The 23,259-nt window shown below is 38.7% G+C and overlaps 1 protein-coding gene across 2 annotated transcripts in view; it reads right to left on the reverse strand.

The window, feature by feature from the left end:
• Vg (transcription factor vestigial) overlaps positions 1-23,259 on the reverse strand; it is a 157,093-nt gene that overhangs the window by 25,768 nt on the left and 108,066 nt on the right. The window contains exons 2-3 of one of the 2 annotated variants that reach the window (XM_076783865.1): positions 16,421-16,631; positions 15,447-15,599 (exon numbers count right to left, since the gene is read on the reverse strand). In XM_076783865.1, the coding sequence (XP_076639980.1) occupies positions 15,447-15,599; positions 16,421-16,631 (364 nt within the window). Of the gene's footprint in view, positions 1-15,446; positions 15,606-16,420; positions 16,632-23,259 lie in introns of both variants that reach the window. The other variant, XM_076783856.1, reaches the window with a different exon arrangement.

A 23,259-nucleotide genomic window follows, 5' to 3' on the forward strand; every position in this document is an offset into this window, starting at 1 on the left:
GGGCATTTCTGTGTTTTTAATCGTGTCTTCGCGTACTCAACATTTGACCCAATTGATGACACGAAAACAGAAGCATCCCCAAATATTGAGGATTGTATTTTTGTATTGGAAGAAAATATGTACCAAGTAGGAGTTTATTTATGTTACAATACTACCTTTGCCAGAATCTAATGACAATAATGAATCTTCTGTTAGTGTCTTGACATTTTCAAGCAATTTGTGTCAAAAATTTCTGAACTGACATAATCTTGTGAATAGATGGAATTATACGGAAATTATAACTGTCTCACATTAATTATTTATATTTCAAAAACTATTAAATATCTACACCTAATATTTTGTATACGTCAAAAGGGATCACTCTAACATTATACTGCAAAAGCACACTAAAATCAAAGTTGAACAGTTCGTGTCCTTCCCTTTTCGTAATAAAATTTGTCAATCTAGTCTCAGAGCATTGTTTTCATTTCTAGTTCGATTGAACACCGATTTAATTATATAACATTGCTGTACTGCGAGTTTCGTCCCGTTTACGAACGAACAAGTGTAAAGTAGCAGTAGATTAAAAGGTTTCAACGAGGAGTACCTACGATCGATTGCCTCAGACCTTTCGTAGATCGACAGACCGATCGATGTAAGCAATTTCCATCGAGTGCTAGACGTTTCGGCGAACGAGGAATGTTTATTAAAATATTTGTATCGTTTCCCACGGGCCAGCACACGATTCTTTCGAGGGCTCACGATAAACGAGTAGCCGGATCCCACGGGATCGAACCGCGCGACAGAAAGGTACCGCTCTGTTGTTTTACAAGCGACCACTCCAAAGCCAGAAGCTTGTCGTGTATCCTCCCGCGAGTCTCCGGAGTCCTTGGTCCCGGGATTCCTTTTTCTCCCTCGAATCTCCTTTGGCCAATCCAAACACATATTCGAAGGTTGAACCAACGAGGTCGAACCAGCCGACGATTTATACTTCTAATTCCTACTCTCGCTCTTCCTCGATTTCATCTCCGACTGGGCTGCTCTTAACTATCCCATGGAAAACGTGTCGTCTACTAATTTATCCCGACTCTGCGGCCTGCTATTATTCAACGTTACCGGTGTCGTTTCGTTTGATGACGTTTGACGATAATTTTTCTTTTCTCGCAGCGATCTTGTATCTGCTGCATCGAGGAGGCTTACATTACAGACACCTGATCGAGGGGTTGTTCGATCCAGATTAATCTTTTAATGCAAAAATTAAATAAACAATTGTAAAAAGTCACTTTTTATCCGGAGAAAGAAAGGAGAATTGTAAATTTGAAAAAGTTGGATCGTATAACACTTATTTGAGAGAGTCTTTCTTGATTAGAATGAAATTTTCAGCATTTGAAACGGGTATCGTGTCGTTCGATGATGATAATTTTTTTTTTCTAGTGATCTAGTATCTGCTGTATCGGGAAGGCTTAAGTTATACAGAGTTAATCTAGGGGTTGTTCAGACCAAATTAATCACTTTTAATCTATAGTCACTTTTTATCCATAGAAAAAAAGGGGAATGTCAATTTTGAAATTGTAAATTTGAAGAAGATCATATAATGCCTTTTTATTTCTTTGAGATTAGGTGAGGATTAGGTAAAGAATCACTTTTTATCCATAAAAGAAAGGGGAATGTCAATTTTAAGATTGTAAATTTGAAAAAGATTAAGTTTTTAATTTCTTGAGATTTGGTAGTTTAAAAACTGTCCCACCTTTTGCTCAGCTTTTCATGCATGGTGTTATATTATTTAACCCACCACGAAAAGTTTATATATATTTTATATTAAATAACTGAAATGAACGTTTTCTCCCACTTTTTTATAATAAAAAACATTCTGTGCAACTTGGGGGTTTTCCATTAAAATCGTGTGGCCTCAAAGAGTTAAGAAATGCACAGTAGTGGCAATACCTGAGAATTATGTTACATAATATAGAAATATTTTATCGATAATACGTTTTAAGTCTTTTTACACATTACTTGCTACAAGTGACACTTGTGTGTACATTGTTCAGATTAAAGATTGAGACCAAAATAGCTGGTATGTAGGGCATCTTTCACGAGCGATTTAACATCTTTTAGAAGTCACTAGACGATACTGGAAATTGTGTCAATATAGTGTGTCTTTATTTAAGACATATGTCTTAATATCTATTGAATCGACAGTGAGACTCATATTTTTTAATCGTTCACAAATTATATATTCCATTTTTCTTCGATGCAAATGTCTAATAATACTCTCATTATCTGTTTTGTATTAAAACAAACAAAAATATAAACAAAATTACATATATTTGGGTACAAAGATAGTGTTATCAAAGGTATATGCTGCTATTAACGTAACTTCAAATCAAAACCTCTGTAACTCGAAATATTCTTAATTTCCCCTTACACATCCACTAATCAAGATTTAATTGTATCTCTTCAATTACACTGCATTATTATCGATATACAAAAATTTCTATTCGAAAAATAAGAATTTCTTACATCCGTCCATTGTGTCAAAACTGTTCAAAAATATTGCACGAAAAATATCTCCTATAAAAAACGATGGAATTTTACTAAACAATTAACAGTAACAAACGTTATAATCCGTTAACGTGCGTCCCCTTGTCCCAAACCACCGCCATTATCCCAGATAACGCCTTAATACTCGAACAAGGAACTCTCTCGTCTTATTTCCGCGCGCGCGCGGGAGATCGAAAAATTCGAATCGAGCCGCAATCTTCGAGTCCCCAACGGGCCCCGGAGACGATACTGTAATCCGATTGGGTATCGGGTCGTCTCGGTAACAACTGACCCGCGACACTTTGAGCATAAAGAAGCCATGGGGCTGCATTGTTTCCCACGCGAGGAATGCCGAATGGAAGGAGGAAGGGGTCCTCGTTCCTGACAAACGTGTAAAATATACTTTCTCGTTGATGTTGGGCCGAGCAACTGGCCGCAGATTGGCCGAGCGGCGCGGCATCATCCTCCTACACACGTATCAAGAAAGATTGACTAACTATCGCGTTAAATATTGCGATTTGCTTACGTTGGGTGGGGTTGGTGAGGGATGGAGAGGGAGGGAGATGCGAGATAGCGGCCGGAACCAGCCTCCACACACTTTCCTCCATCGTTTCGCGTCCTTCGCCCTTCCTCCAACCCCCTGGGTCCGTCTTCCTCTTTCTTGGCTGCCGCCTCCCTTTCCTCTTTCTTCTCTCTATCCCCCTTTTGTCTCCCTGGCCCTGGCTCACTGGCCTCGGCCGACTGTCCTTTATTTATTAACGCAATTAAAGAAACAGAGTGTCGAGCGTCCACGGTCGGCTTTCTACTGTGCCGATGCCGCGGCCCCGCTGGTGGGGCGGCCAGGGGGAGAACCGAGGAAAGGTAGGATTCAATTCTACGCGAACGCGGACCCGGACCGCTGACGGAACCCGAAAGGGTTGTCCAGACCGCCAAATTCACGAGAAACGGCTCCAACTTTGAATTTTGATCGGCCTTTTATAGCTACTTTTATTTTTGACGATCCTCAAATATAGCCTTTGATGAGCTATTTAACTGTTCCGTTTATATTGTTACAATATAAAACATTTAGAAAATAACAGTAATTATTCGGAGTGGGGGACTCCTCATCGATTTTTATCATTTTCAATCTAAACAAGTTCTAATTATACGGGGTGTTCGGCCACCCTGGGAAAAATTTTAATGGCTGATTCTAGAGGCCAAAATAAAACGAAAATCAAGAATATCAATGTCTTGATTGAGGCTGGTTTAAAAAGTTATTAAAAAATTAAATTAAAAAATTTCAAATAATTCTGAAAAAATTATTTTTGATTGCGGGAGTCAATTACAATCATTTTTGATCAATAGGCATACCCCCGAAATCCTATCCACTTTCGAGAAAAAAATTCAGTAAGTGGACAAACTTTTCGTCGAAATTAAACAATTTCAAATCGTTCTAAAAAAATTATTTTTGATTGCAGGGGCCAATTACAATCATTTTTTGTCAATAGACATACCCTCGAATTCCTAGGCATTTTCGAGAAAAAAATTCCTTTCCGACAATATAATTTCTGGCCAGAAATGTCACTCCAAAATTTCGTGCTTATCTTTAAAACGTCATAACTCCTGAACGGATTGGACGATTTTAATGTTTAAAAAAGCAAACAACGCGTATTTTAGTGTACAATATGTAGAAATTCCAAAAATAATCGAAAAGTTGATCCTTGACCTCGCAAAATGAGGAAAACCCTATAAAATTGGTCCAATTTTCAAACAGCCATAACTCCTACAATAGTGAATATATTTCAATGAAACTTTTTTCTGAAGTAGTGCTCATGGGCACCAACAAAAAAGTATTAGACAACATTTCTGTACGGCGTCAAATAAAATTACTAAAAATGAAAAACGAATTTTTAAGAAAAATCGACAGGGGGTAGGTGCCTAAATTTTTCAGCGAAAAAAAAATTTTTTTAATCGTTCTAAAAAAATTATTTTCGGTTACGGGGGTCAATTACAATCATTTTTAGTCAATAGATATACCCCCGAAATCCTACCCGTTGTCTAGAAAAAAAATTCGAGGTGTGAAATTTTTCGACAAAATTAAAAAATTTCAAATCGTTCTAAAAAAATTGTTTTCAGTTGCAGGGGTCAATTGCAATCATTTTTGTGTGGCCTGAAATGTTTCCCCGAAATTTTTCATGTCATGAAAGTATGTGTCAATGAAAGACGAGTTCATTCATGTACTATATAATGACCTTCAAGGTTTGTTTGGGATGTACCTTCCATAGATACAAATGATTTAAGAATTAAAATACAAGCATGTGCATCAATGCAACATACAATAATAGCAGCAACAACTGAAAACGTAATCCTTAGAAGTGAAATGTGTATTCGTACACAAGGAAACCATATTGAACGACTTTTTCTCTGTATTAATGTCTCCATATTAATAGTGAATATAACTCCAAGATCTCTTATGCTGGTGGCATCTTCTAAAAAAATACCATTAATTGAGTAACGGTATATAACGAGGGTTTTCTTACGATGAAAACGCCGAATTCTACATTTCTGTATATTCAAATGATTAGTCTCCCACCAGTTGTTGAGATTTGTAACATCTTGCTGCAGTCTGATTACATCATCAGAGGACTTAATATTAAAAAATATTTTAACGTCATCCGCAAATAGTAGAAAACGACAATACATGTAAAGGTGTTCTTAGATCGGTAGTTTTCACCAAGTCACAACAGAAATAAATGCGTATGGTAAGGTTGTCTTCAGCAACGAGTGAGCTTATTCATTTTTCCAGTCCAGTCCGCGGAATGATTCATCCCCGTTCGGATCCAGGGACATCGATCGCTCGACCTAGCGCGCGATAGCCTGATACAAATGTAGTCGGTAAATCTTCCGTTGGGACACGGTCGCAGTGTTTCATTTCTAAAGCCGGCGGAAAATAATCGGCTGACACGGGCTGAATGAGTTTCTCGCGACTGTCGTGCTGCTCGGCGTCGACGCGTGGCGTTGGCGCGCCGCCAGAAGGTGCCTCTATAAAGACGTCGCGCGTCGCGGTGCCGCGATTCGTCAAAACGTAACCCAGAGCAGATTGATGTGGCGGTGCGACCGGATGGCTCGTTATTCTGATTGCGAGTCGCACAGAGGCGGTCGTCGCAAAAGAAAACGACGCCCCTAGACAAGGATTGAGATCGTTGCGGGAACTAATGGCGCGTTCCGGTCTATTTTCGATTTGTAAATTCTGACACGTCGATGGTCGCCTATGATTCACGACCGACGAATAGTAAACGGTGTCTTCCTATTGTAAGAAAAATGAGATTTCGCTCAGGATACCGGTTGGGCGTTTTGAATAAAATTGACACGTAGTGGACGTTCTAAAACTCTGTATTTCGCGACTAGTCACAGTAAGAGCCAATTTCTGTACCCTGACAGAAGCCAGGGTCGTGAGGGTACCCTTGGCACTACGGCCCTTCTCCCACCAAGTACCCTGACCAATCCTCCTTTAACAGGGGAAACGCGCCAAGAAGAAACACATGGCCTGCTTCGGGCATTTATATATTTCTATTTTTCTGACACTATCAAAACGGAGGCGTATAAGGAAAGTCTCAACAGAGCATCAACCTGTACACGTGATCAGTTTTGGTAAATTCTCGATACACTACCGACGATGAGTAGCCACAAGGTGATTGCTTCGAGTCGACAATTTCACTGAAAATTAATATTGAGATGGACATCCATAGGCAACGAGCAATAGTCTTGAGACTCTTGACCTTTTGGACCGCTCAAGAAAGTACAGGAATACTTGGTACTTTGTTCAATAGTTCAACTATAATGACCTGCGAATTTAGAGTCGCTTCGTGTGCTATCCATGATTGTTGGTAGCAAATCTCAGGAGACCTGGATCGATTAATATAGCAACGCCAGTATCGTTTCTCACGAGTTCAGTGTCGTATTGAGACTCCAAGGTCTCATACATCGCATGTATCGGTTCCCAGTCTGGGGTCCCCTGAACCATGTGTCACAAGTACGAGTACACGGTCTCACGCAGAGATTACAGTCCCGGCTTGAGATGCCAAGATTACTAAGCATTCCAAAGGAACGCTTAAAGTGATGTAATCTTATAGGGGGTTGGTACACAAACGTATTTGCATCGGTTACTACTTGTCACAAGGATTCTTTTGTTCCATAAAAAGTTAGAGAATATTCTCCACTGGAATCTAAATTTAATTTTTAAAAAACTGTTATGAAATCCATTCGTTATTGCAGATGGTGTTTCACAATATCAGATTTCTTGTGTTAAACAACTGTGTTATCTAATATTTCACATTTATATTACTCGATGTAAAAGGCTAAGACATTTTTCTTTATCACCTATCATAGAATTTTCGCCAACGTATTTGACTTTTCTTTGGCAAACCATCAAACTTGTAGTAATCGTACAATTTGATCAAACGATGTTGTCGAATGTATCGATCACCAAATCGTGGTAGTTTGCATTAGGGTGCAATAAGTTGCGTCATGTTTATAGATAAGACGGCCATTTTCATCCGTGCGATTCGTACTTCGAGGTATCGCGTTGAAAAAGCACGATCGCGGGCCGAAGACACGGTATCGCGACTAATCTTGCGGCAGAGCCTTTGAAGACGCCACGACGTCGTGTAAGGGCCATGTCAAGTAATTGCGTCCCTGTTGCGCCGCGGTGCCTGGCGAACGGGGCGTTAATTTGACGCCACCGACTGGAACGACGCGCTCAATTTCCCGAACTCAACGTTACCGCCGTTCTGACGTCGTATTCTCACCAGAGCGACGCGCGAGTACCCCGCCACGATAAGCTCTGTTCCTCGCCATTCAAGGTCCGGACGTTCCAAATTAACCCTTTGAACGGAAGTATGCGCGCTGATAAACGCGAGCAATTTTTTAGATCGTGATGGTCGTCACAGTGACTGATCGCGAGTGTTGGCGCGCGTCGCGACAACTTTTTTCTAGATTAGGAAATAACTAAAAGAGGACTTTCATTCTTGGGGAGGGGGAGGGTGGTACATACGAAACACAATCTATTTTATGGGATTGCTTGAAACTCAAAATTTACCAAACAATCAAACAATCTATATTTTTTGGATTATTGAAATTGATTTATTGAAATTGAAGATTTACTTAAGAGGATTCCTTATTAGGGGACATACGTTACCAAATAGTCCATCTTTTTGGATTTCCTAAATTCAAGATTTACTTTAATGCTTCGTTCGATTGAAATAAATTCTCCATTTAATTTTCTTTGCTGTTATGGAAGTAAATAAAATAGCAGAAGAAAAGAGAAGAAGTAAGTATCGTTCGTCCTGCTTCAGACGCCGCGACATTTAATGCCAGTCAAGGAATGTGTACAATATAGGAATAGGTTGAGTACTTGCAAGAGAGCTTTGAGCCTAGTCCTCTGATGGTGAGCACAGGAAGTTTCGTCACAATTTGTCGATGCCTGTCCTTATCATAGCTTTCAGTTACCGTATTTAAGTCTTCTTTAATAATAATAAAAAGATATAAATTGTATGAAAAAATAGTATTTGTTTATGTCTAATTGCAGAAAAGTACAGTATGACCCATTTATATTCCTTCGAATGTTTTCGAAATTGTTAATATTATTGAAAAGTGTTCCAGACAAAATGATTTCATACAAATATCAACGGTGTTTTTCTAAAGCTTAATACAGTGTATGTTTTTATCGATATTATAGCATTTATATTAAGCTGTATGCTAGGAATTGTTTTACGGAAAGTACCATTAGTGTAGCAGATATTTTAATTCCAATATTGTAGGCAAAAATTAAGTATTACTACTCAGTTTATTTAAGTTTCCAGGTATCCACCGTAATCTCCACATTGAAAACCTAACGAATACAATAATTTCCAAACATTCTACTTTTTAAAAATGAAAATAAACGAAAATAAAACGAAATACTATTTTAGAAACTTATCGAAAAATATTTTTCCTATTATAAATAGTTTCCTATTGTAAATGGATACCGATGCAATTTTTCGCGTGGCGAACCTGGACGAACGCGTGACTCAAACGCAACGGAATTAAAGTCAGGTCTGGGTTAGATCCTGATCATCCGCTGGCGACGTTCGCAAGAAATCAGGATGATCGTGTTGCGTTGCTCGTGCGTTCGTATCGGCGAGCATTCGCTGGTATAACGTTTTATCGTTCGCCCGTATCGTACGGCCGGATCCCGTCCTTTTAACTCACGGCAGCCGCTTCTGGTACCGGTTGGTAGCAAACGACGAGATGCAATTTCTCCCGTCGCAAGAAGTCGTTCCCTAGGGGAAGCAACCCGCCACCAATTTCCACGCGAAATTACATTTTCGTGCGTTACGAAACCCAGACGCAGGACCGTTTAACCATTTTGGGTTTCATGTCCAGGCTGTCTGGACGTTGTACATTATTCCGACTGGTTTCTACGTTTGGGCAAACAATTTTTTAATAAACTTCTTTCGTGGAAATTGTTATAATTAATCTCGGGTTTAATTTCGAAAAGGTTACGATTGTTGTGGTATTTAAAACAGTGGAGTGACAAACGGTTTGTTTCTATTTGTTGACTCTTATTGAAGTAATCGAAAATTTTATTTGTATATATATTATCAATAGGTACTAAGTCTGACTGACGAGTTAAATATTATAAATCAAATACAAGAGAAATCTTTTTTTTAATTCGGAAATTAATCTATCGATAAACACTTATCGTTTCATTTCTTTAAATTCAATAAATAAAATGGATTCGAGTAATGCGTTAAAAAATATTCATCCAATCCAAAGTTTTTCAAATTTAATGCAAAGGTTGCTGGATTAATCTCTCAGGTTCTCCCCGTCCGCAGAGGGACAGATATTTGTGTCCGTTGCCTCTTTGTCCTAACACGCGAACCACCGTGGCTTCTTTTAACTCATTAGTCGGTGAAATATATTATCGGCAGCGAGCAGACGAGGCTAATAACGTCTTTAGCCAGTTTACACGAGGCTCGGGTAATTGATAACTCCGGAGGAGAGTACCTCGTGATTAAGGGATTTGCGTATCGTCGATCTAGGTGCTCGGGGAGTTCTTTGATCTACCGTTGAAATTATGTTTAGCGTCCAGTTTCTGTTTGATAAGCGTTCCATTTCGATGATCGTGCGGGGATTCTTTACGGTGGAGTCATACGTCTACTAAGTCCTTTCGGTTGCTCTTGCTACTCGATTAGATAGCAACTAATTGTTTAAAGCGAATGCTTGGTCGGTAGGGTAAAGTGTTCTCGTTGTTCTTCGTGGCTGGGGACATGCTGTACACCTGTGTTACAAGGTTATCTTGGAGTTACGGTTATCTGTTTGAAGGTAATTTACTGAGAAAATGGAATCGGTAGAAAAGCCAAGTATTTGGTATTTATATGAAGGTAGCAAATGATAATATTGAAGTGTAATATAATAGAGCATTAGTTATAAATAAACTAAATGTCGCTGAGTTCTCAAAATGAATAGTTAAAGATGGTAATTTCTAGCTAAACAATAAGTGATCTTTGGACCACTAAAAGTGTTTGTAGCGATACTTCTCAGATTCGCCGCCAGAGGGCTACGCTCAACTTGCCTCCCTCACAAGTACTCGACTGATCATTGAATATTCCAGCAAATCTCTTCCTACAACAGCAAGCTACCACAAGTTTGAAGGTTCTATGAAGACACTGTGTAAACAACTTTCATAAGCTTGCAAAATACCCAGAGGGTTAATCAACCTGCAATTTCTTTGAAAGTTATGCAAAAAAGATCCAAGGAAAAGAAAAATGGCTCCCCAACACGAACTTTCTAAGCGATTGGCAACCGGCTCTGCATCTGTCCTTTAATTGCTCGAAGAAGTTTCTTGCAGCGGGAATTGTCACAGGTGATGATAAGTGGATATATTACGATAATTTGAAGTGTGAAAGTAACGAGTGGAAACCGGTCAACCAGGAGTGACACTGCCAAAGCGTAACGCGTACATAGCAACAAGATTCCTTTCGTGTACACTGTGGGACCAAGAACAACTACTTCAGAATGAGTTCTTCTCACGCTGGCCGGTCAGACAGTTGTAGCAGACCTTCACAATGGGAAACAATTAAAAAAATTAATCAGAATATTGATGGCAAATTCTCTTATTCGTTTAGTGTGTTCTCCAGTTAAAATTCAGTTTTCTTTGGGAATAAATGACTGGAAGAGAAAGAAAGAGAGTACCCTATGTCGATTATTGTAAATTTCATTAAGTTTTAGTCTAGCACTGTTGCCCCTTTCTATACCCTGTTCAATGAGAATTGGCAGGAAAGAAGCTAATTTTTTGAACAAAAAGTACTCATCCTTAATATTAATATGATATTATTAATATTATTACATAATAATGTAAATAACGAGAGAAATGAAAATACACATTAAGGTATGGAAAACTATATACCAACATTTAATTTATCTATTTATTACCGTCAACAATTTATGTTGATTCTGTGTTTGACCTGACAGATTTTAAATTAATTATAAATGATTCAGTCAATGACAATATAATGGTCAAATTGCCAAGATTTGTGTTCAATACTTCTAACAACATGTTTCATTGACTCATGAAATAAATTTTTTACATCCGCAAATCTGAACATTGTATTATTTGCTGCAATATAATTTGTAACTTGCAATTAAATCATCTCTGCTAAAAAGCGTCTCTGAGCAGCGACTTCAGCAGCCAATCATCTGACGCAGCGTCGATCACACGACCCTCTCCATTTATATTTCCTGCCAGTTTTCGTTGAACCGGATATAGTCAACATTCTACGCCCTTGTTCGACAAAGTGGACGATTCAATTCCATTAAAAAATTAGAAGAAATGCAGCACAGAGTTATAAATAGTAAAAGAAGATAAATAAATAAAAGTGGTTAAAAATTTGATTCGTCCCTAACGGTTGGACATAGCGTTTTGGAGTGGTAAAGACGCGGCGCGGCTGAGGTTGAAACAATTCCCAACCCCTCTTATCGCTCGTTCCTCGATCCCCGCGGAGGGTGTCTTTGTTCTAGCGGTGAACATGTTCACCCGCAGAGACGTTCACTCCTTGTACGTATGTTAGCCGGCATACCGTGGCTAAAACTGTCTCCGGGCAGTGTCTCTTCGTTTCGTCCCCAGCTCCCCTTTCCTCCACGCCCTCCCCGTCGTTCGTGTTTCTTCTGGTCTCCCTGAGTCAGCGTGCATCTCGTAGCATCCCGAGAGCAGCAGAAGCTCTTAATTTACCTTACCTACGCCCGAGAAAGCTTGGTCCCGCGCGATGAAACGCCCGGCGGGGGGATGAAGAGGACGCCCAGGAGGGCTGACGGTGGTACGCGAGGGGGGAGACGCGCACAGCACATAACAATTAGGTCGTGTTGTCTTGAATTCTAAGCAGGCTAGTGAACTGATCCTGAGCACCGCCGCGAGATAAATGCGGCCTTAAACGATACCGATATAGACGGGCTGCTACGCCGATCGCTTGCCAAACTCGCTCGTGCCTCGACAACCCCCTACCCTCTTCTGCCCTTTCTCGTTAGCGGGCTCTTTCTCTCGGGAACGACGCTCCGAGCGGGCCATCTGCGGGATGATTCCTCCCGACGCCGCATATCGCCTCCATTCAACTCCTTATCTGGCGGTTATGAATGTTTCTTCTTGTTCAACTCTCGATATCATTGCTTCGTAGTATTCTTTTCGATTCTAATACAGGCATTCGGACGCCAGTTTCCTTTTTTGGTACCACTTTCGTCGATATTCCCGGCCCAAACAATGGTTCGCCTCGTTGTTTATTCATAGAGGGGTTTCCAATAAAAGCGAGGGAACTTTGAATCGAAATTAAATCTACCCCTTGTTTTACTTTGAAATAGAATATATACTTCAACAATATCATGGAAGAGGATTGTTCTGATATCAACAGTTTGTAGTTTGCTGGAATAAATAAGAAATCTAACATGGCCTCACACGAATAGTCTAATGGTGTCAAGTAGCATAATCTTAGGAGCTAAGAAAACTGAGAATTACATTTTCCCAAATAATTTTGTCTAACTTCTCACTAAAATTATATAACCTTTGTTTTACATCTCCACAAAACTACACTTTTCATTTTTGCATTGAACAATTTTAAACGAAAGACACTTGTCCATTAAGTGGATATTCTTTTTGGCGAAATTGGAAACTGCCTTCAGATCCTTCTTCTTGACGCTTTTGTTTTTCTTTATTGTGTCAGGATTCGATTTCTTATACTTGAGTTAAAAAAATTAATTCTTGCGTCAGTATCGCATTCAATCAAGACTGTTGTAATTAATACGTAAATTTGACTGGTGCTCCGAAGGAACTGAACACATAAGAATTGCAAACACCATGAGCACCTAATAAACGCCATATTTATTCAACTTCATGCTTCGTCATGTGGGAATGCCGTCTGACGAAACTTTTACGTTTGTTTCTCGAATAGGTTTCTGTTACATTTATGGACTATATTTTCTACAATTTATGTCCACAACGCGTACTGTGCAATATTTATAGCTTGCATTTCATTGTAAAAAAGGTAATGTACGTTATTACGTCAAATATTTTCCAAGCTGTATTAATATCAATGACAGCGCTAATTAAACAGAATACTGACGAAATTATTAACTCCATAACTTAATTGTGAGAAATAGAATGCTGATATAATTAAGAACAAGATTATACCTGGGAAAAAGTCTCAAACAAGATTATTGCATTTTAAGTTATAAATAGGAGTCATAGTTGGAATTACTTGTAGCTTAAAGTTCAATATTAAGTATCTCGAGAATTATTGAATGTAATAATTTATCATTCACTTCAATATTTCAAACACTTAATTTGATATACAGAAATTCGTTAAAAAGTAAGAATTACATATAGTTCTCTTGCAAAAAATTTATGATTAGATATTTTACAATTGATATATCAAGATTGGTAGACATTTGTTTCAAAAAACTATCTACTGCAAAATGAACTTTAAATTCAAAGTTTTTTAACTCTCAAAGGACCACATATTTTCGTACACCCTGTAACTATTATAACAACGTGAAATATATAATTGAGGCAGTTGCATAAGGATTATTTGATTAAATGTATCAGTCAAGAAACCCATTTTACAGTCACTTTTCTATCACGACTTTGCTCACCCTAAATTGTATGTTTTCTGCAGAGGACTTAAAAAAGAGATCGGGAAGATTACATTTAACGCATTGCTAAAATATACCTGTGGGTCTACAATTAATTTAATTTATGCTAGCAACAATTTCCTAAGCGATTGATTGTATACTTCAAATTGTATAACCTCTTCCTATACTTTCTGCGCTTAAAATGACAGGGTTTCTTCGTGAAACTGACCAGTTATACGATTGAAAACATTAGAAATAATAATATTAACGATTAAAAAGTTGCGTGTCTTCCTCCATATTTTCATCAAGATTTCTCACGTCTTTCATGATTTCTATCAACCCAGGTAGTTTGCATCTACGTTTTGCACCCTATGTCATCCATCTTTGTTCGTTCCTTCAACCCTCGAAGCATCTTGTAGCTGGTTTCCTTAGCTCAAGTTCTTCTTGCTCCTCTTTCGCCTCTCCTTTACCCCGTTCAATTTATTCTATATACCCTCGGCCCCATCTCTTATTTTTTTCCACCCAATTCCACTCCCGCCTCTCGTATTCTCGCCCGACTTCCACTCCTTCTTCTTCGTCTCCTTCCACCGGCCGACAGCGAGGGTTTTAGGTCTCCCAAGTACGACGACGGTACAATTGTTACGAGGCTTGTTAGCGTTGTCGCGAGCTAATGGCGCACTTTATTATCGGTCTCCGGCTTGCTCCGCGTTGCATCCGCGGTGGATACGCTTAAATCGCCGCCCTTTGATGCATTAGTCCCGGTACCCGGCTCTGGCTGTCCAATCTTCGACGCGCGTGCTTCGATGACGTCGGAACCATCGAACCAAAATCGTAATTGGCACGAACTCGGAACCGGAATTTTATTTTCGCTGATCGAAGTGCCCCCTGTGCGTACGATTTCATCGTCGAGTGATTATTTGTTTACTGTCGGTGGTTTTTAAAAATTTCTCAAAGAGAAATCCTCCCCCCAAGAAAAAAACCAAAGAATGATATTTGGTTTAAAAAGTTGATTTTATTTGTTCAAACGTGGTTCGTCAAGGTTTTATGAAGAAGAATAGTTAAGTTTTGCTATTTTCGATTTTTATTATTGTTTAATTGCACAATTCAATCATTCCACTTGTTATATGAACATTGTGTCCATATCATCAACTTGTACACTTTTTAAATTTAAATTCCTTCAATGAGAACTGGACTGTCTTTTCAATGCAGTCGATTGAATTACTATTGTGATGAAATGAAAATTATTTTAAGCCATCAATCACTTGTTATATCTAATTATTGTATAATCTATTAGTAGATGGATTTAAAAAGTGGTAATAATCAAGCTAGTTATTACTACATTTTTTGAAATTTTTAGTTCACTTTTTGGGTCTTCCTGGTTCATTGAGAAGACATCTTATATTCAACATTTTTTACAAATCTAATAACTTTTTAATATAATACAAATCCACCATATTGGAGTTGCCAGTTTAAATTTCAGAATTCTCATACCAAATTCCCAATCAACAGTCCTAGAAATTGTTTTTTAACTAATTCTCTTGGAATTCTAATAACTTTCCAGCATTGAAATTAATTATATTGGATTCGCCATTTTTAGTTTTTAAATTTTATCTTGAGATACATAATCAGTGACCCCCCCCCCCCCCCCCCCAAAGACACAAATATACTAGTTTTAATGAAAATCTGAAGATCCTTTCTTTTTGTGCTATATTTTTTAGATTTTTTAGCCTTAAAGACTAATGTCCTTTTTTCAAAATTTCGTGTGTTTCGATTGAATCTAGTAAACTCACCTTTCAGTTTGTCGTGAGCTAACGCCCTCTGAAAGTGTTCCTCCACTTCGGACGCGGCGTCCCCTCGATAATGAGTGAAGACCACACAATTTGCGTTCACGTACTGCGCTCTGCTTTCGCCATCGTCTGAGTCCTCCGCGGCGGTGCCAGTGCCTACGGCTACGAGAAAATTAGCGAGGAAAAATTTGTCGGGTCCCAGTAATTTTTAGAAAAATAAATAGTTTCTAAACACACACCCTTATTAATGGAAAAATATTCCATGCTTAAATCGTGAATATTATAAATATTATAGAATTAATCTACAATTATAAATTAAACGTATTATAGCATCTACTATATAATTATAAAAAATAAAATTTCCAAAGAACCGTTGAAAAAGTTGCTTGAGAATAAATCTATCGAACATTGAATCGAAGTAATTAGAAAAGTAAAAGGTCTACGATTTGTAAAAATTGAAATTCTGAAAATTAGACTATAGCTTTGAGGACAAAAGTATTTGTCACAGTAATAACATTCCTAATAAATTCAATAGACAATATTTAGGGTATCAGTAATAGCTAATCTTTAACAACTCGTCTGCCACATGAATATATGGGTGACATATGAAATAAACGATAGAATTTTAATATGGTTAGAGGAAATTAATTCTCAAGCTGAGATGTTGAGAGAAATAAAGTATAGAATTTTGATCTGGCAGTGAATGTGTTAAAGTAATTTACTTGAAAATAATACTCATATTTATACGTTAAGATTAAATAATTGTATGTTTTTACCAATAAGCTAAAATCATAGTTCAAAACAACTCGACATTAGAGAAAAGAAATTGGACTCATTATACAATTAATACTGTACAAAATTCTTTTGTCCTTTAACTATCCTTGCAAATTTATTTCTATAAATTATCAGTTTATTTATACAGAATATCAGCGTAATATTGAAAATCGTAGACTTTAGGAAATTCTTGATCGACTCACCGTCCGTCGATCTGTCGTCGTCCAACGTCCTCGAGGGTTGAGAAGTGGTTGTTGCAAGGGGTGGTCGCGGTTGAGGGGTTGGTCTCGGTGATGCTGGACTCGGCGCTGAACCGACGGAACCCGCACTACTGGGCTGCCCTTGCGGAACACTTCCGCTGGCACCGCAAATTTCAAGACCAGCCGCCTCTAGCGATCTTTGGTGAACGTTCAACTGTAAAAAGAGCATTTCTTCCCTCAGTTTTTCGTCGAAGAATTCAAATTAATAAACGACTATAAATACAGACGAACGACGTATACTTTTTCGATAAAGTTTAACAAAACTTTGCGAGCATAATATTATACGTGCATTCTTTTACTTTATTTATGTCCATTTTTTGATTTATTTCACGACTCTGTTTAGTATTTTAAATTCAAAATAAACGTTTATTGTATATTAATTATGTATTTCTGTATCTGTATCTTACGTATAACTATATTTCTGTAATTATTTTCTTGTATAAATATTTAAAAAATTTTTTAAATTGCGTAGGGTTGATAATAGTATCATTATGAGAAATATTCAGGTTTTTAACTGTCAATTTCATCACTGTCTGTACGTCACAGATTCGTAAGCCTATTTAATATACGCAAATAACAATAAAACAGGGAATTCATTTTTTTTAATATAGTGAATATTATATTAAAATTGTCTTAGTTGTAAAAATATTTAAAAAACAGAAAAGGAGGAAAACTCAGTGGCTGTTTGGATCAAAACAACACATTGTTAATATTTAACACAATAGTGTATCTTATTTCGCAACTAAATTGTCAGCAGAAGTATGCAAATTGTATGTTTCTAATGTTTTTCGAACGGTGTTGCCTATCGATTGCCAGATGTCTCTTAATAAATGGACGCGAGATAAACTTTAGTAATGATTCAGTGTTTACACGCACGGTGATTAAGATAGTCACGGTTTGAGTAGAATGTGAACCGTTGCTTTCGCGTATCTTGATAAATTACGCAATGTCCTTTCACTTAGCAATTTTCACACGCTTATGCGATGGTTTATACATTATGCACAATTATTATCGATCCTTGTAATATTTCCAATTATCAGAGTTCAAACCAGCCATATTTTCATCAACTTTAATAAAAAATGTATATGTATTTTGTTTAATTGTGAGTGAATATTATTATTACATTATATACATATTATTATTATATAATCACACGTTAATTTTTATTAATACATACGAAACAAATAGATATTGTGTCCTGTTTCAAAAACTCAATTAATAGGAAACAAACTTTTTTCTATCTATAGTGAATCACCATTATAGTCTACGAATACGAGTGAAAGTACGATAAATCGAAATTACGAAATAAATTGTGAAAAACAGTTTGTTCGAACTTTGATTAACTACACGTGTCGAATAACCGTAATAAATTGAAAAGAGTTCATAAGAAAAACAAGTTTGTTTTCTTTTATAGTGAATCACCATACAAGGTATTGGGAAAAATTTTAATGGGAGATTCTATAGACCAAAATAAAACGAAACTCAAGAAAACCAATTTGTTGATTGAGGCTTCGTTTAAGAATTATTAATGTTTAAAGTTCCGCCTGTAGAACGGCAATCTGCGAACAGCTACGTGCGCGCGATAGGTTGAGGCAGGTCACGCAGCTGTTCGCAGATTGCAGTTCTACAAGCGGAACTATAAACGTTAATAACTTTTTAACGAAGCCTCAATCAAGAAATTGTTATTCTTGATTTTCGTCTTATTTTGGCCTGTAAAATCTCTCATTAAAATTTTTCTCATAGGTGACCGAACACCTTGTATAGGGTAGAAATACGAGTAACTATTACGTTTCCTTAATTTTTGCGCTAATCGAACATCCCTGGATCGAACTCCAAAATATGATAGATCCAATAAGACCGTCGACAACGAAATGCCTATGGACGAAACGCCTGGATGTCCGACTGTGAACGGCGCGGATAATCCGAGGGATTTTACCACCCTCCGGCTCCCGCCAACGTCTGCTCGTCCCGTGAATCCGTCGAGCGAACGCCGCTCGTCCGGGTTGACGTTTAGTAGGTAAATCGTACGAGAGACGTCCTTAGAAGAGGGGTAAGCCTCCATTGAGCACATACCGACGCCAGGCGTCGGCGTCCATTGTGCACCCTACCCCCGGGGCCGGGCAGACTGCAAATAGCGCGAGAGCTATGCTATGCGCATTGGCATCGTCACGGCTGGTCGCAACGAGACCAAATAGGACGTAATGCTCGCTATTCATTAGATCCTAGGGATGCAAATGCCGCGCTGGGTCATGGCATTCTGCTCGAATTTTTTCGCCCGCTCCGCATCATGCCCGCGAGCAAGCCAACTATTCGGCCACGCCGGATCGAAAGATGGCACCGGACTTCGGTACGCCGTCCCGCCGTCGACTCTCGATCGAGACATTCCTGCCGCCAGGTCCGTTTGTTGGCCGTTCCTGTCGGCCAACGTCATTTTTACACTGTAATTTACTCCCCAGAGACTGGACCACCGACCCAACGTGCGATTATCAGAGATGCCAGACGGAGGATCACGCGTACGTGAGCTCGTAGAGTTTCGGAGAGTCGACAAAGGCAAACTGACACATGCTCTCTTTCTCGATTCTCCGAAGCTGCCCGAAGGAATTTTGGACCGTCTCGTGGGAGTTGAGAGAGAAAGGCTCACATTTGCCTTTTCGTAACGTATATAGCAATCATATGAAAAAGTTAAATGAAACTAACAATTTTTCGATCTACTATACTTGGCACGTCATCTACCGCTGTACGAAACGAACTACTTCTCGACAAGCTTGGGCATTCTGGTCGTTGATAGCAGTATAGTCCATCATAAAGTAGCATGTACTTTTGAATTTTCCTACGGGTCTCTGCTGACCACTGATGACCACTCCTGATACTTCTGACAACGTATAACCATTACTACTGACTGATGCCAGCCTCTGTCAGCCTCTACTTGCTACTACTGAACTCTGCTGATCACTGCTTACCACTCCTAATACTTCTGACAACGTAAAAAGATTACTACTTGCTACTGCTTGCCTCTGCTGGCCTCTGCTGCCCACTACTGACCACTTCTGATATATCTGGCAACGTATAACGATTACTACTGGCTACTATTTGTCTCTGCTGGCCTCTGCTGACCACTGATGACCACTCCTGATACTTCTGACAACGTATAACGATTACTACTTGCTACTGCTAGCATCTGCTTGCCTCTCGCTGTCCTCTACTCGCCTCTGATGGTCTGTGCGTGCATCTGCTGACCACTTCTGATACTTATGACATGATATAGGGTGTTCGGCCACCCCTGGGAAAAATTTTAATGGCATATTCTAGAGGCCAAAATAAGACGAAAATCAAGGATACCAATTTGTTGATGGAGGCTTCGTTAAGAAATTATAGAAGAGATAGAAGAGAAGAAATTTATTCTTATTTGCATCTCTGTATACTGTACATTTCTTGGAATATTTAACTATGTTCAGATATGTTTGAGTATGTTTATGTTTAGGTAATGCAACACTAGGTAGATCTACATAACCATTACTTGGTTTGTCGAAATCATCTACTTGGAACCGAAGATTCTGATCTGTCACACGTCGAGTTTGATGATAGTTTGCACCAACTACCATCAGTCGAATTCAAATACTATGTCGTATTTCGTGACATTTAAGAACTCATTCCTCACGTTAGAGACACTCACCGAAGAATGTTTGCTGGAGGCCCATACATCAGTAGGAAAGAAGCAAACATAGAGGGGGTAGAAATTACATTTAAAACACCATCAATAATTTTTTAAAAATTAGTATCCCTATCTTCATACTGTTTTCAAAAAATTATGTACTCGTGTTCTTCCTGGTTCGAAAAGCTACAAGTAGAAAGGTTTGCAAAGTTCAGTATACACATCTGTTAAAGCCAATAAGAACGAGTATCTAAGATCTGCTTCCTCTCCATAACGAAGCAAAATGAGTCGCCTGATGAAATCTCAGTTTCGCGGCAGTCTACGAAAGAAATTCCCCGTCGCGGTGCAATTTGAACCTGGCATCTTTCCGAAAATTTCATTTTGTAGCAATCCTTCGAGCAATTTATAACCAAAATATGCGGCTCACTGAAAGATTAAAATACTCGCGGCGCGTTATTGTCGCTTCCTGCATCACTTCGCCGGTTGATTGCCACGACTCCATCTTCGAAATAAGCGAAACCCGTACGAATTAATTCCGTGTTCCTGGCTGTGCGTATATTAGCAACAAGATAAATCGGGGGAGACGAATACGGGACCCGGCCGATATTCATTATACCTAGAATTCTATCTAACGCCACGGGTCGACTACCGCCTGGTACATCGATCCTCGAGATCGCACCGAACACGATCGTAATGATCCAAGAAACGCTGGTGCGCGCGAGGTGCATGCCTGCCCGACGCGATGATAAAGGACAAGCGATTGCAGCCGCGTATGCGTTGCCCGGTACCCATTATTGTTGCGCGAACTATCGTAAATAAATCTGCCAGACAGACGGCCGTGCATGAATTATAAGTTGAACCCTGGCAAATCGAGGAACCACCGTGATTGGCCTTCCGCAAGGTAACGTTCGAACTCTGCCATGACAGTAAATTCAACTCTCGTCTTTTGGAATTAACTTGCGTTTCTCTAAAGAAAGTAACGATCGCAGTATATTGAAATTGTGCTTTCTCGTATTAAAGTGACTCGTAACCCCCCTTTCTTCCATACAAATTCAATATAGTGATTCTTAGAATCTGGACTTGCTCAGATATAATGCAAGATTTTGTACATACAGCTCTACAAGATGACATTTATATTAGGCAGAAAAGGTTTGTGTTATGTCAATTAAGATTAGGGAGGATTTCTTGTTCCCCATAGAATATTAAATCATATTATTCTCATCTTGTATAACTCCTAGATTATTCAACTGAATGACAGTTTGTGGAGTTGGGTAACCCCTTTTTGTTGTTGTGCTTTGATTGACTCGCTTCTACCATAATTATCAACTGTAATAGCTTCTCTATCGAACTCTAGCAGGCACTGCCTCAGATGTCATGACACTCAATGATCTGTCAAGCTGTGTATATATAAAAATAGACGGCCGATCGAGCACTTGTAAAAGATATAAGTTAAGCATAGCCCTCTAACGGCACATTTCATCATTTTAACCTGTTATCATACTATATCGACTCGTAGTAAAACCGAAAAATGAATTTCTGAAATCTCGATCTCATCAATGAACAACTGAAAGATAAATTCAGTGTGTGATTACGGTTTCAATTTTAATTCTAAGGGTTAACATTTAACTTTGGCAAAGGTACGCATTGAATGGGTGAAAGCCACAGTCTGTAAAGCGGCGGGGTAAACGTCTGGACGCGTCAAGAGCTGTCCCTCGCGTAAACTAGACGGTTTATAGAATGAATTAGAGCTTCAGACTGGCTAATGAACGATCGCAATCGCTCGAGAAGATGTATGCGTGTCCGTGCGACGCGAACGCATACCCGAAGCTCATCATTCGACGGCACGATACACGCAATTGCAGTTGCGTACGATGTCGTAGTAGCCATTACTGTTGCAACGAGCCCCTGCGAATGAGTCCGGTCAGATAGATGGGCGTGCATGAAGTTAAGTATAAGTTTAACCCTGGCAAATCGTCCGAGGGACGTGCATGGTCCATTTATCGGACACGACACAGTTTGCCAGGAGCCTGATCCTCTTTCATAATCGTAGCAATTGTTGGCCACACGCGCCAACGAGGTATCGCAATTGCAAAATTAATTCATGACAATGGCTTGTGACTTCTTCATTGTTGCACATTGGTATTCGTTCTTTCCCTCGATGTTTTTGATTGGGTATGGATTTAGGTATTGCAAAACTAATTTGTGAGAATGGCTGTGTGACTTTTTCATTGTTGCATACTGTTGTTTCAAGACTAAAACTTGCTATTAATTACCTTTCGATTCTTGAGTGGTTCTTTTTATTTACCAGGTCTGCATTACGAAGTACACTAATTCCACAGTATAAAATTTGATAAAATGCCAGTTTCTAGTTGGTAAAGGAAGTTTTCACTTGGGTTTTCATTCTCCTCGAGCCATTCCAATATTCCACTTCACTTTAATAGAACCTTCTAGAGACATAACACTTGTGTTTCCCTTAGCAATAGAAGCAATTTCTGGATAGTTATTGTCTAACTATGTTTGTTTATTGCTGAACAATATGTTGAGAAGACATTCTAAAATTCTAACCAACAAGATGTCTTCCTATGAAGTTCCATCTCCTGCTAATGAAGGATGTCAGAAGTCTATATTGATAGTTTGGAGGGCAAAATGGCAAAAGAATCAATTTTGATTTAGTTAACAACAAGAACATGATATATTTAGACCAGTATATCTGCCAGTGGAAGACTTGTTCTGAGGGGTACTATGAAGCAAGAAAAAAAAGGACTTTGTGAAACATGTTTCCATGAGGAACAAAGCATACCTAAGACGCTCTTTTATGTTTATTGCAGGCCTGACTTAAAAGAATAGAGACTGTCATCGTTAGAAAACACTTGAACAATTTTGATTTTTACGTTCCAGCCTAGTATATAAGCTTGGAAGAGTATGTTGAAAAATAGAGCACGTTCCTAAAAAATTATGTGGATGACATTCAAGTTGAGTTTGAAGTTAGACCTAGAGTTATTCCGAATTCTCAACAGTAGCCAAAGCAATTGGCAAGTCCTGGTAGAGCTATTAGGAAATACTTTCACAATTTTGATTTTTACGTTCCAGCCTAGTGTGTAGGCCTGGAAAGAGACGATGTTGAAAGATG

This window comes from Colletes latitarsis, chromosome 1 (genome assembly GCF_051014445.1).
Source record: "Colletes latitarsis isolate SP2378_abdomen chromosome 1, iyColLati1, whole genome shotgun sequence".
Taxonomy (NCBI): domain Eukaryota; kingdom Metazoa; phylum Arthropoda; class Insecta; order Hymenoptera; family Colletidae; genus Colletes; species Colletes latitarsis.